This window comes from Dryobates pubescens, chromosome 10, assembly GCF_014839835.1.
Source record: "Dryobates pubescens isolate bDryPub1 chromosome 10, bDryPub1.pri, whole genome shotgun sequence".
Taxonomy (NCBI): domain Eukaryota; kingdom Metazoa; phylum Chordata; class Aves; order Piciformes; family Picidae; genus Dryobates; species Dryobates pubescens.
The window spans coordinates 26,191,768-26,206,530 of NC_071621.1; the positions used below are offsets into that span (position 1 = coordinate 26,191,768).

General features: G+C 37.3%; 1 protein-coding gene across 1 annotated transcript in view; it reads right to left on the reverse strand.

The window, feature by feature from the left end:
* ZMYM2 (zinc finger MYM-type containing 2) overlaps positions 1 to 14,763 on the reverse strand; it is a 94,509-nt gene that overhangs the window by 39,832 nt on the left and 39,914 nt on the right. The window contains exons 9-11 of the mRNA XM_054164568.1: positions 7,308 to 7,458; positions 6,424 to 6,539; positions 287 to 403 (exon numbers count right to left, since the gene is read on the reverse strand). Of these exons, the coding sequence (XP_054020543.1) occupies positions 287 to 403; positions 6,424 to 6,539; positions 7,308 to 7,458 (384 nt within the window). The remainder of the gene's footprint in view (positions 1 to 286; positions 404 to 6,423; positions 6,540 to 7,307; positions 7,459 to 14,763) is intronic.

The following is a 14,763-nucleotide window of genomic DNA, read 5'->3' on the forward strand; positions in this document are numbered from 1 at the left end:
GTCTACTCATTCAATAACTGAAGATGAAAGTAGATTTCAAGCTTCCACTTGATCTGAGAAATTACAAGTTTCTTTACATTCCACAGATGCTTTTTTGTTTGTTGTTTATGGGCAAAGACTTCTGCTTTTATCTTGATGTTCTACAAAACCAGGTAGATTTTATTAACTTGATTTTTTTAAGCTTATACAATAGCTATCCAGAAAAACTGTATTGAAGATACAGCTTTAAAACTATACATGCTAGCCATCTAAAAGTAACAGGAAAAAACAAAACCCAAATGCTTACCTCCCATTCCAGTACTTCTGGCTTTGAACAAAAAGAATTTTTGCAGTAATTACATTTCAACTGAATATCACTGGGAGAGACGAACTGACCATTTGTTGAAGACTGCACACTGAGAGTCTGAAAAACAAACACACACACACATTGCTAAAATATAAAGTCAGTAAAATGTGTCTTTTCATTTAGGCCTATAGTGTTTCAGAATGGGAGTTTATAAAGAAGCTTAGGAGCACTTCTGGCAAAAGCACAACAGGTTAGTCTTTTCCCTTGATATTGTACGTTTCCTCATCCCAAATCTTTATCCTTGCTTCCACAGCAATTACTTCAGGTCGTACTTTTTTACCTTACCTTTCTAATGCCTGTTATTTAAGAGTAAATATAAACACCAACAAAACAAAACAAAGTCTCCCAAACTTTGTTAAACATAAAACATGTATTTTCTGATAAATACATTTCCCAATTTGCCTTAGTCACAAAAAGTCAAAGACCTACAAACAATGTAGATTATCAACATCTTACCTCAGCATGCCACTTGAAAACACAAAGTAAAAGGCCTTCATTGCTTAAACCCTGCATCTACTCATATTAGAGAAACTAGGTAATAGCCCTAGCTGGCCTCAAACACCATGACAGGAAGGTGCAACCATTCAGCCAGATCCTACAATTAAGGGTCTTCATACTGAGAAAAAAATCCTATAAGATTGCATGTGTAGGTATGAAAATGTAATTCTGTAAATGCATAATCCACTTTATGTATCTTTGATGCTATCAGTAGATAGAGAACTCGGTTTTAAAGCATCTGTAGTCTTTTTGTATGCCCCCCGGACAGTTTTTCGCATGTTCCCTAGATCAAACAGCAATTAGTGTATTACACATGTGATGTTCACCACAAACTCTGAATTAGTAGCAATCCCAGCCACTGGAAGAATCCAGGACAAATGTCTTTGTCTTCAACAAACTTACCCACAGCGCTTGCAATAAGACATACGTATTTAAAGAGAAGTTCTCCTCAGACAGATCTGTTACTACTTTTCTACTTTCTAACAGTGAAAAGATTAAACATTTCTGTTACAGGATACTTGTCTTCAGACTCTCATTTTACTAAGGGTTCATGTACACTAAAAAAAAAAATAAAAAAATAAAAAAAGCAATGAGACTACTTACTAATATAAACCCTTCTATCAGTGGAGCAGAACAGCTGAGTGCTAGCTAGCAGTGCAAACCGTATCATTTTATGTAGACGCACTAATTCTTTATCAGGGCTTTGCAGACATGAAACAATCATGTGCATTTCCCAACCATGTACAGGACCTGATAACAAAATGCCATATTCAGCAGAAATAATGCCACCATTATGCTAATGGTCCTTTGTCTTATAAAAACTTCAACAGGGATGCCCACACAGTACTGTCATATTTTTCCCACTGTATCTAGCAAAATTCCCTGTACTTGAGAAGTATTTACTAGACCTTGGCTGTTCTGAGCTGAAGACTTGTACTAACACGGGAACTTATCTGTGTTTTTCTGCACTTGCAGGTTTCTTCACAGAGTAAACACCATGCTCAATACATGCTGCCACATGGGTTATGTAAGCACAGTGGAAGTCCAGAGGTTCTGGTTGAAAACAGAAAGAAATCAAGAAGCAAGTATACCCACCACTTCCAGTTCCAGTTCAGGAATGAAGAAAATGTTAAAGAACTAGCAGATGTGACAACTGAAGACAGAGGGAGGAATGAAGACAAACTATACTAAGTGTTCAGCAAATGAAAATCAGCTGTGACACACTCTATATTGTGAAGGTTACAGGTTAAAAGTGAACCACGTTTTCCAAGTATCCTAACATTAGTTTCTTTTATTTCTTTTCCCAACTGGTCACTAGGATAGAAATTCAGCCCCTACAGGGTGCTGGTAACTGAACAGTAACAAAAGCTAAAGAGGTGAGAATAATGGAGTTTGAGTCTGTTTCAAATCAAAACTTGTTAATTTAAGCATTACAGCTTCTAAAATAAAACCAGTGTTTCTAATCATAAACTCCTATGGTCAACTAAGTATTGTCCCACAGAAATCAGCAAAGGACTGAATTCATATTACTCAAAGCTCTAAAACAAGCAGGAGATGGTTGTAAAACCAGCCGTTAATCTCAAGATGATCTTGCACGCCTCTTTAAAGTTTATATCATCCTGCTTACCATTCAGGACTACTTGTGACAGAATAGAATAGAACAGAACAGAACAAGTTGGAAGAGACCTTTGAGATCATCGTGTCCAACCCATCATCCAGCTCCATCTAATCAACTAAACCATGGCACCAAGCAAGGCTGTGCCTTTAAGCTAGGAGGTACAGTTGGTGTAAAAAGAAAAACAAAGATTGTTCTAGACAATTTCATTGGTCAGATGAGTGGGATGTAGTTTTACAATCTTACATTTCTCTCTCACTCTGTCTCTTTCTGCTGGCATGCATGCTGCTGTTCTGGACAGAGAGAGATCTCTTATCATCTAATAATCTTGAGATAAGCAATACTAACTTCTTAAAGACACTTTGAGCTAACTAAAAATCCCTCTAACATTTCTCCTTTTCTTTTTTCTTCTCATTAACTAGGGAGGGAAAAGGGAGGGAGAGGTTGGGGGAAAGCGGGGCAGAATCCTCCTGCCCAAGTTGGATTTCTGTGCTGTTTGTTTTTTTGTAAAAACCTGTATAATATTGTAAATACTGTGTCTTTATGTATATATTCATTGCATTCCACTATTGCTTGTAAAAGACAGCTTTCCATTTAGCTTCCCAGACTGTGTTCAGCCAAGCTTTTGTGTACTGTGTGTGGGTTAAACCATCACACTACTTCTGTATAGTATTTTAAAGAGTAAAGTTGAAGATTCTTACACACAAAAAGATCATGCCACTACGAGATCACAAATTCATTAAAATCTTTTACAGGTTATTCTGAACAGCAAGGTTTTATCAATGGTGTGCTATATCCAAGATAACTCTGAAATCATCTATATGTACTCTTCTGAATATCATAAATTCAATCAAAAAACAGACATGGTTAATCTGACTTCTCCTGCGTCTGTCCTGAACAATAAGAGCATAGGAAGTGTCAAACAAAGAAAAAAACAAAAAAAAAAAATCATTGTCAAGTGGTTTTTAGCCTTTAATGCAACCACCTCAAACTGTTTTAAGCTGCCAGATTACTAATGAACAGTAGGCAGACACAGTTTAAGGATTCTTCTGAGAAGACCAGCGCAGTGGTACAGCTCCTGGCCTGTGCCTGCCACCAGAACACTAGCAATAGAGGGGTTATCCTTACCCACAGCAACACAAAATGTCAAAACACTTCAGCACACAAATGTATATATGGAAGGGCATCCAGACTGCAGCTATTTTTTTTTCCCTGTTATTCTTAACATGAAATATAAGCAAACATATGAGGAACCCTTTACAAATGGTCACCTACCAGGACTGTTCCACAAGCAATATCAACTGCACTTAATTAACTGGGAAGGAACCAAGCACTTGCCTTGCACTCAGGGAAAAACAGAGACCTTCCAACGTCAGGGTGGAAGTCTCAATTATTTTTATTGTAATCAAATTTGGGGAAGTATTTCTATGAGAAACATGCCTAAATTCCTTTATGCCTCCTGCCAAAACATACTCCTTTTTTAAAATGTGTGTGAGAAAGAGACGTAAGGTATGTAATAACACTTATATATGCCATAACGACAATGAATGAACATTAATTAGCGAACAACCAGAATGAGTAACCTGCTAAAAAAACACACTGTACTTGCAATTCATACATGGATCAGTCCTACAACTCCCCAACTATAGCCATACACTCAAAAAAAAAAGGAGCACAAATTTTGCAAGACAGCTTGTATTTGGAGACACATACACACTTGCTAACTAGAACTACAGCCTTCGTGAACACAACAAATAAATTAGCAGTCTCTTTTTCCTTAAAAGACAAGTTCAGAGCAAGATCTTCAACTGACTCAGTAAAGGTACTGGCAGCAAAACACTACAACTTTGGAACAGTTCTGTCCTGAATTCTGTAGTAACACCCTCCAAGACAAAGAATGAAAAAAGACAAGATACAGTCATGCTATTCTACCACCAACTACCAAACCAAAGATTCATATCAAGAAGGGTATTCTCCCCTCTGTTACCTTCTTTCTTACAAAGATGAATAGCAATGCACAGTGTCCACATGAAGAAGGTAATAGTTTTGGACATAAGTTACACAAGCGGCTCAACCAAATCTTTCAGATAATTTAATACAGTAAACCAAGAGCTACCTAGAAGCAAAAAGTTATTAATAACAACCAACCATAAACTACTGTAAATAGATGGGGAATTTAAATATTCTAACTCATTTGTAAACCAAAAGGACTAGAACTTTTGCAGAAAGGAGACACAGACCCAAAATAGTAATTACTCTGAGAACAATAACTCCTAACAATGAAAAAGGACAGGAACAGGCACAGTAAGAAAGAGATTAATGTAATGCCAGAAAATTAAAACAAGAGTTAGCTCAGTAGTAAACAAGGAAAAATACAGAGTATCTTAGTGTATCAGCTCAGTTTTCAAAATATCATTACGGAAAGCACTGCAATTGACCAAAGGGATTAAACCATTTTTCTGGTTCAGGTTCAGTCCCTTCTGTGCCACTAAGGTATAGCAGTAGTCTCAAGGAAACACAGTCCAATGTGGTTACACTGTTCTTTCCACCTGAACACTGTATGACCCAAACAAAGAAGCTGTTCTCATACAATTGACTCTAACCTACTGGTGAATAGAACATTACTCTTCTATACAGGGAATGAATGAAAACTATCAAAAAGTTAGAATCCAACAGACGTTTGAGCAAACTAACTGGAAGCAAGTGGCCACCTACGTGTTTTTGGGTCTCTACCAAAAACTCAAGAGACTATGGCTTCTCTAATTAAACTTCACTGGAACATTAAAGAGAAACATCTAAATGTAGAACAAACTGCAAGAGAAGCAACAGCAATATACCAGCAAGAACAGAAACCAACAACAAGCACCAACTGATCTGGCAGTCATAGTCAATAATGTTGCTTAATGTTGACTTATCTGGAAATCTAAGGCGGCCCAGGCTGTATTTGTCATTTGCTAGCTTTATTTTCCTCACTCAGCAGGAAAATTTTGTTCTGAGAGCTCTTGGGGCTGCAATCAATTGTAAGACCATGAAGAATAAAATAGAGGCCAAATGAGTTTACAGTAAGTACTACAGATTTGCCATTACATACTAACAATCTGCATCTATTTTGTTAATCAGTTCCATTGACAGACATCCACTGAACTGGTCAGGATGGAAGCACAGAACAGGACTACATGATGGTAGTCCTATTCAGGGTATAATAAGGAAGCAATTAAGAAATTTATTTGCTTTCCAGATCACAGAAAACAGCAAAGTTTAATGACAAATGGGAAAACCCTGAATGGGTGTAACTGTTTGACAACACGAGGAGGCAATTACCAATTCTACAACACACATCTGGCAAAACAATTTTTACATACAAGAATTGAAACCTGTTCTTTTCAAATGTTCCTTAATCACCTAATCACTAGAAGATATTCTACATCATTTAAAACCATGACATTTTCCACAAGCTTAGCAGACTCTCCCAGTGATCCTATAATTAGACTTGCAACACTCTGGTTTCTGGACAATTTAAACAGCTAGTTTTATCCATAAATGTTCTAATGGATTTGGAACTGACTTTTCATTTCAAAGGCAGTCACTATTCACCATGACTCACTTTTGTTAGTGCAGTATTCAATGTGAGAATTGTTACTGTGTCTAGTACAATGCAAAACAGCAAGGTTCATCACCATAGAGAGGCTATGGTGGTAAGAATAAGATGAGCACTGATACTGCTTTGTGTTTTCTTGAAGAATCAAGGAGAAATGGGTTGCTATTATTGGACATAAGGTAGCACCTAGTGTTATCATTATGGAATAGTACTTTGGAAAATGAAATTATTGTGAGCCAGAAGCATCTATGTTAATTAAAACTCACAAACAAGGATATACAGGCAAGTTAGCTTAATATGCAAATACTTAATACAAACACAGGCACACAAAGATTTATGGAGGAAAATTTTAACACAACAGCTAACCTGAAATTTAGCTACACAACTGGAACTGCAAAAGGTGTACAGTTTTCCATCAGGAATTGTGGCTTGATATTGAGGTAAAGAGTTTCGTTTACAAAAGTGGCAAATAATTCCCATACCTAAAAGAAAAAGGCAGTTTACAAACAAAATAAACACAAAATAGTAGTGAAAAAAACAGTAATTCTGGATTACAGGTCAGCTCTTCCCACCCTTGCAATGTAAAAAGCCAAGAGTTATCTGCTCTGCAGTCAGCTTCTACAAGTCACAGGAAATTGCAGAGGTTTTGCTGAATTCTTCCATTAGGATCAGCATTAAACATGAAATTGCACCTTCTACAAAATTTACTATTTTCAACTTTGTGTTTGCTAACCTGAGATCTATGCTGCTCAACGCATTGAAGAACACACATTTGGAGTTTGTTATCAGATCCCTTCACCCAGAGGAAAATTTTACCTAGAGAATACCCATATACAACTACCTCTATCCTTCTCCAGTTGTTGCTTGAAGAGATAAAATGGGGTGGGGTTAGATCACAGACAAGAGAGTATTAATTCACATGCATGAAAACTGTACTATTGTTCTATGACACAGAGCACATCACATCTTAACATTGTTTTCCCAGAAAGCCTTGAGGTAGTTGAGAACTATTTCTGACACCAAGCAAAAAGACCAGTGGGGAAAACGATCCTTCCTGGGTCCATTTACTAATACTGAATGTAAGATCACTTTCTTTTTCTTATTTTTGCCCCCAGTAACTTACAAACCCTATAGTCACATCTACATAGATAAATTCTAAAATGAAACCACCAACCCCAGTGTTCTAACTTCCAAAAAAAATAAAAATCTGCTCTTATGAGAGATGGAAATCTATCATCCTTTTCACTTACTTTGTGATTTTGCATATTTTGATTTGTGTGTGTTCATGCATGCAGTTGAGCAGTATGGCTCCATAGATCCATTACATCCTACGCACTGAATCATGTCAAAAAACCTGCACTGGGCCCTGCAGCCACTACAAGATGTTAATTTGCCATATTTCTACAACATAAAACGAAGCAAAACAATGCATTAGTTAAAAGCTATGTTTGCCTTTTGCTTTTAAATTATGGTGTAACAAACAAAAAAAATTACTTCCTCAATTTGCATCCACACCAGGACCTTCCTATATAAACTGAATCTCACGATCATCCATCCTCTCAAGAGCACTTGTAGCATTATGGTTGCATCTCTAGTCCTTGGTAGGAAAGCTGCCTAAAGCTAAACTTCTGTGTAAAGACAAACCCCTAAACATTATGATGTTTTAGTTAGGAACACACTTCCTTGCCAACAGCACCACTGAGAGAACCTCTGACTTTATAAGTCTCCTAATTCCAGTCCTCCATCAAAAGGAAACGCTACAGAGTTTCTATGCTGCTTATTGGATGCAATGAAGAACTCAAACTCCATGAGCCTGGTAACAGAACTCAACCGGTATCTTGCAACACAGCAGTCAGCCAAGCAACAGATCTCCAAAGAAGGGAACAAACATTCTACAAAAGCACAGAAAAGTTGCTCCAAGCAGAAACACCAACATTAAAACCCACAAAATCCACCGATCAGACCTACTAGCTATATTAAACACATCGTGTTAGACAAGTATCTCAAGCACTATAAAGCAAGCTTCAGAAAAACAAAACAAAACAAGAACCAGAAACAGTCCAGGCACCTTCTTTGTCCATAGAAAGAGGTTATGGCCGTGACAGTGATCACAGAATTCTTCATCAGAACACCAATGAGTCTCCTATCAGGTATACTCTCTACTTACTAAGTACTAGAAAATATCCTATTGACACTTCGGAATTAATATTTCTTCCCTTCTGTTGGGGAATGATTTGTGGTACTACCTCCACCTCCTCTCTTCAGGGTCTGAAGGGAGAAGGAAAGGCAAAGCATGTTTCATAGGTATTTCATTTTGTTCAGAGGAACAATTTAAAAAGCACTTAACTTCTTGAAACAGGGCTAATGGACAGCAACCACTAAAAAGTCTGCATGCACAAGTAGCCTTTGTATCTCTAGAATAAATCAAAATGTGAATTTAAAAGCACTGATGCAAATATGCTGCCAAACCCCTCAAAGAGCTTCAGGAATACAATGAAAAAACAATGCACAGCTAAATGAATCTTTCACAAGGTCTAGGTCTGAAAGGACAAATCAAACTGAGGCCATAAGGACTTCAAGAGATAACACTACAGGTTATAGTAGATTTATTTATAGTAAGCTGATCAGAGCACAAACAGGGAAAGATTCATTGTGTTAACAGACATTTTGACATGAACCCCTTGAAAGCAGAAATAGCTTTGGCTAACCAGCATCTCAAATATCTCATTATTTAACTGACATCAAAAAAGGATCATGTACACAAAGTGATGTGCAGCAGCATGTCCATCACCTCTGAATTTCAAGCATCCTTTGTAATACTGATTTCACCCCAGATGTTTCAGACTTAAAAGCACCAAGAAGAATCTTTCTTTAATAACTAGTAATAACCTAGTAAACTTGGACCTAAATTAACAGTACTGTGAAGAACATACATTTCAAAAAACGCTCCCAAGGATGCAGAAGATTCTGTGGGTAAAAACAAAAGCATTAACAGTAAAGTTCTCATTTTCTTGCTGTCACAGCAACTAAGAGGGTTTGAGCATTTCTATATTTTTAAAGTATGTTGTTACAACTGAAGGGGATGGAATATCAGCAAAGAAAAAAAAAAATCAACCCAAAACTTAAAAGGCCTGAAGCTTCTTCAAATTTATTGCTTCTAAAACCTTTACAACCATCATCCTCTCCTTTTCTCTTTGTTACTCTTAGCAGCACTCCCAAACTTTTGAGTATTCCAACCACTCAAAACCAAGGAGATGAACACTATCATAAAAAGCTCTATGAATACTTACAGGGATGTTTTAATCATCAATTACATAGGTGTCTCAAACATTTATTTTAAGTCTATATAGCTTGATGGCTTCCTCCACAGACAGCATCAGAGAACCCAACATTGTACTGTCCTGCGTATTTTCAGATAGCCCTAATGCAAACCAGTAATGTTTTCCTGTTCTAAAGTGTCAGCTTTCCAGAGAGACTCTTTCCTCAAGGTTTTCGAGTAACTTATATTTTTACTCATTCTTGAGAACATGGTACCTTTCATCTCTAAGAATCTGCAGTAGTAATTCCATTTTGTAGAAAATTAGTATTTGAGAATAATTTCTCCATTAATACCTATCTGGAATAAATAAACAGAAGATTCACTAAAACAAAGAACTACAGTAATATGTGGGGTCCAAAGAGCACTGTTTAGAAAGCAAGACTATGTTTGACGTTGGAAAAAGATAGCTTATGAGGATAATGACAACATCAAAGATGGTATAATGTGGGGCACTATAGAGAAACTGCTTATTTCTCATAAAAACAGCTAAAGGAAATCACATTACTATCAACAGAGAAAGTTTCAAATCAAACAACAGAAGTCAGCTCTTCTAATAAACAGATCAGAAGAATTTCTCACCGAAGAGTGTCATGGATGAAAAAGCTGCTTAGTGTGTTCACAAACACACTGGAAAAGCACAAATTAAAGAGACTTGCTAAAAATAGTGTACAGGAATATTGCATAAAGTTCAAAAGAGCCCCTGATCTCTAGAGAGTAAGAAGCTAGGAGACCATTCAGGGAAAAATATCCCAAGTACCTGCCCAGTTATTCCCCCTTCCTGCATGCCAACTTACATACACTGTATAGTCTCAATCCCTGCTCTGAACCAGAACAGCTCTTCTCATTTTCTTACAACAGATCATTGTTCCTTTTAAAAGAATATTTTAACCATCTTCAAAAAAGCTGGTGTTCAGAAGAGAAATTAGGGAAAATGTAAAGCATTGTCAGTATCATCAGCACTTCATGGCAAGAGACAAAAGAACTTCACTGGTAAAGAGAAAAACAGAACAAAGAATACAAAAATCTTCACTACTAAGTAAAAAAGGAACAAGAACAAAACCAAAAATCTCCCTGACTCTCTAATTTATAAATCACTGCTTCATTCTTTGTTTCAGAATTACAGAATCATGCAGACTGGAAGAGACATCCAGAGATCAAGTGCAACCTCCTGATAAAAGCAGGTCCAGAGCTGGTTGCCCAGGATTTTATTCAGGCAAAACTGAGCATCTACAAGGACACGCATCCCAAAACATCTCCGGAGGATTTCACTACCCTCACGGGAAAAAAGCTTTTCCTTCTATCTTGGGTTTTGTTTTCAAGTTGTGTCTGTTGGCTCTCTCTTCCATCATGCATTTTGTAGAATTCTTAGTCCAACTTTGTCCTGCATGGCACAGAAATCACTTCCCTTGACCTTTCTGGCTACAGTCCTTTCCTGCTAATACTGCAACAGGCTGCCCAAAGAAGCTGCAGTCCCCATCCTTGTAGATAGTCAATAGTCAAATGGACACTCTCCTGGATTACCTTCTCCAGGTGACCCTGCTACTTTCTTCTATTCAAGTGAAGTAATGGCTTGTGCTCTCCATGATATTTCAGTGGTAGGTAAAAGTGATTAGAGACTAAAACTGCAGACTCAAACTAGTCTCAATTTCAACTTTCCTCCAAAGACAGAATTAACTCAGAACCAATCCACCAGAGAAACGCATCGAGCATTTTCTGTTCATGCATAACTTCTGGAAAATTCACATCTACTATGTCCTATGAAAATATATGCAAGTTTAAGAACTGAAACTGTAACAAAACCTAAGTAAAACCACTATTAAATTAGTAAGGAAAGGTGTATTGAATGTTACTAAGTACAATAAAAAAAAATTAAGCTAATCCAGAGGCAAAACTTCTAGAGAACAAAGACCAAATGGCCTCTGAGCAAAAGCTCAACATCAAGTTTTCTGATTACACTTCTACATCACTATGCCATCTAGATTCTCCACCAAGATGACCCAATTTTGGCTTGATCTCTTCGCATATTTGACCTCTTCCAAAGCATTAAAGCCTGAACAAAATACAGAAGCCTAAAGTCTATTATTGTATTTGATTCTAAACTCATTCATTCTTTCGTGACTTGTTTGGTATTTCATTAGAACACCACTACTAGAAATCACCTCTACTTCACAATAGGTATCTCATGATAGACAAGTGAGAAAAGGCAGATTATGAAGCACTTACTGAGATCTGGAAATTCTTACAAGTTACTAATTCTAAAGACACTCCATTCTGTCCACTAGGACAGTGTTTAACTCAAACTGATGACGTAGAAGTGGCCATCAAGATGCAAGACAAAACAGATAAACTGGACATATTCCAGAAACAATCCCTGCAAATGAAAAAAATCACTTGGAGGGTTTCTGAGGATTTTTTTGTTCTTGCCATTATCAACAACAATTATTTTAACAGGAATCTTGATTTTCCTTTACATCTTCTGGAAGGATCACAAAAGCTGAAGGCTAGAGCTCTTATTGTATACTTCCTACCAAGAAGAAAGACCAAGCCCCAAAGTAAGTATCAGACCAACACTGTAATTTAAAGGTATTTTAGAAGCTAAGTCTCACTTCTGTTTACAACTGAAACTAACTAAAGGTTCTGCTCTTGAACTTCCTGGGTGCAAGATTATTTAAATAAAGCCATCAGTGCCTTGAATCTAAGCATCTCTCTGCTACAGGCTTTTATTCCTGACTGAAAAAAAGCTGTATGATCTGCTTCATGTGCCTTCAGGATAGAGAGCAGGATAAACACGCCTGCACCCTAAGATGCATTCTTGCTGCAACTTCTATGTGCTAACCAGTCAAATCAGAACACAAGAATACCAGCTGATGGCTAAAACCCTATGTAGCAGCCTAAACACTTGTTTGCAGTTGAAGGAAACACTCTGCAGTTATAAACTCATATGGCCCATGGTAAAACAGATTGGTATGGACCTCTCCATCTGGGCAAAGAGCATCACTCTGGTAGCTTCACAGAGTAACAGTTTCGGATCAGATATAAGATAAATACCAGGAAAAGTTCTCAAAAAGAATATTCTGGGATGGAACTTCTGTTCAAATACAAAAAGTAAAGAAGATAGAATTTTCTTAAAAGTAGAAAAGCAAAGATACATAGAATTCTATGGTAACAGAGATTCATTAAAGCAATCAAGAAAACAGCAACTAAACTACTTCAGATTTATTTCAAAGAAGGATGGTCCAGATGGATCCAGAAGGAACACGTACGTCTAAGAAAAGAACCAGATGTCAGCAGAATCTGCAACAGCAAAGAAGAAACTGTATTATTTTTTCAGTCTTTCAAAATACTGCCCCCAAATCATCTCTCCATCAAGAATAACAAATGTAAACCCTTCCCTGGCTCCAATGAATGATATTAAGATGAGTAACACCTTCAAAGCCCAAGTGGTAAGAGCAAAAGCTGAAGTAATTGATTACAGTCCATCAGCTAAGCTCTGCGAACAGTCAAATCAGTAACACACCTGGTAACTTTCCTTTGGCATCTCCATCTGCCAAAGTTCCCTCTTTTTGCCAGTTCTGTTACTACTATCAAGACACTTGCCTTCATGCCTTCAAGAAAAGCAGAGCTGAAAACCCCTGCCATAAAAGCAAGATACTTTTACAGTAACTGAATGTGTCAGCTGTTCCAGTTTTGCTTTTTCTCCATGTTTCCCTCAACTCTGTCCAATTATTCCAGGTATAGCAATGCTCATACCTAGGCATATCATCTCCTCACTTCTTCTCAAGAATTCTGTTTTCCCACACAGATCACAATTTTGATGGTCCTAAGCACTTTTCTTCAGGACCACGTTGTTTTTAACGTCTCTGATGTACCTATCTTACTTTACCTTTCAAAATATTGAGAAAATAACATCCTGAACCTTGCTATGAATGATAATCCAATGTCTATAAGAAAAAGCTCACCATAAAGTTTTTCCTTGAACAGAAATAAATTCTGCAGTTGAAGACAGATATTTGAAGAAGAAACTGTAAAATAAATGGTTCCAGAAAACAGAAGTAAGAGGTAGAACACAGGATACTTTCTAGAAGATCTTGATTTGCATCAGAGATGCAAGAAACTGAAGGCATAAATACTAAGAGCCCCCCACACCATTAAGCAGGAAGAAAGGCGAAATGATTACTGCTTGGTTGATAAAAGATTCCTATTATTTCACCACAGTAGATAGGGTACAAAGCATCTAGCCATCTCCACCTGAAGTCTACATAGTACCAGATACCAGTACTAATCAGAGTACTTAATACCAAATTAAGTATTACCTGAAACGAGACGGAAGTGGTTTGCCGTGCAAGGAAGAGACTCCACTATTAAACTAGTTTGAACTAGTTGAAACCACAGAACTTCTCTTTAAAAGTGACCAGAAATTAAAAAAACTTTTTTTTTTTTTTTAAAATCAGTATTTCTAATATTTCTATGTAAAGCAGCTCCTCAACTCTCATGATTACTGGTTTTGTCAACAGTATTTACTCTTCAACCACACATGGAAATGAGGGTTTACAAAGCAGTAAGAGTGGCAGGAAGCAGCGGATTGTGGAGTTACTTTTCCTATCATAAAGGACAGATGCATCTTGATCACAAAGAAGCACAGAAAAAGCACAAATGCTGCATGGGACAAGACAAAGGAGAAAACCCTCAATGTTTCCATTGAAGTACTAGGTAACAAGCATTCTACCACAGTGTTCAATGAGATTTAACCTAGTATGTGGCAGTACGTTTTGTGAGACTAAATACAAAGTCTATATACAAGCAATGAACCTCAAGTTACAGAACCAATCTGCATATCACAGTATACAGGAAAGGCTTCTAAACCACTGTACAGTTAAAGCAGATGAAGCAAGTTTTAAGAGTTCCCCAAAGCGGCTGTTAGACAAGAAGCAGCAGTCAGAACTAAGGAAGCAAAACTGCTGGACAGATTTTTGGTTATGGGGGCTTTTTTTTCCTCTATTGCTTGTAAGTGAACAGATTAAAGGGATGGCATAACCTAATTAGTCTTAAAGCATGTTCAGCAGCAAATCTTCATGTAAACACAGAAGTCAATCAGATGTACTTTTACTTAGTACTGAAGAAGTTTCACTAGATGAAGAGACACTGCAAATATCCTTTCCAACTAGAAAAGTACTCATTTGGCTTGCATTCACCCAGTACTCCAATCCAGAGCTATTAAAAAGTCTATGAAGAAATTGCTAGAGCTCACAGAACCACAGATTGGATGGGATTGGATGGGACCTCTAGAGATCTAGTCCAACCTCTCTAACTAATGCAGGTTCACCAGAGAAGGCTCTACAGGAACACATCCAGGAGAGCTTTTTGAAGTCTGCAGGGAAGGAGACCCC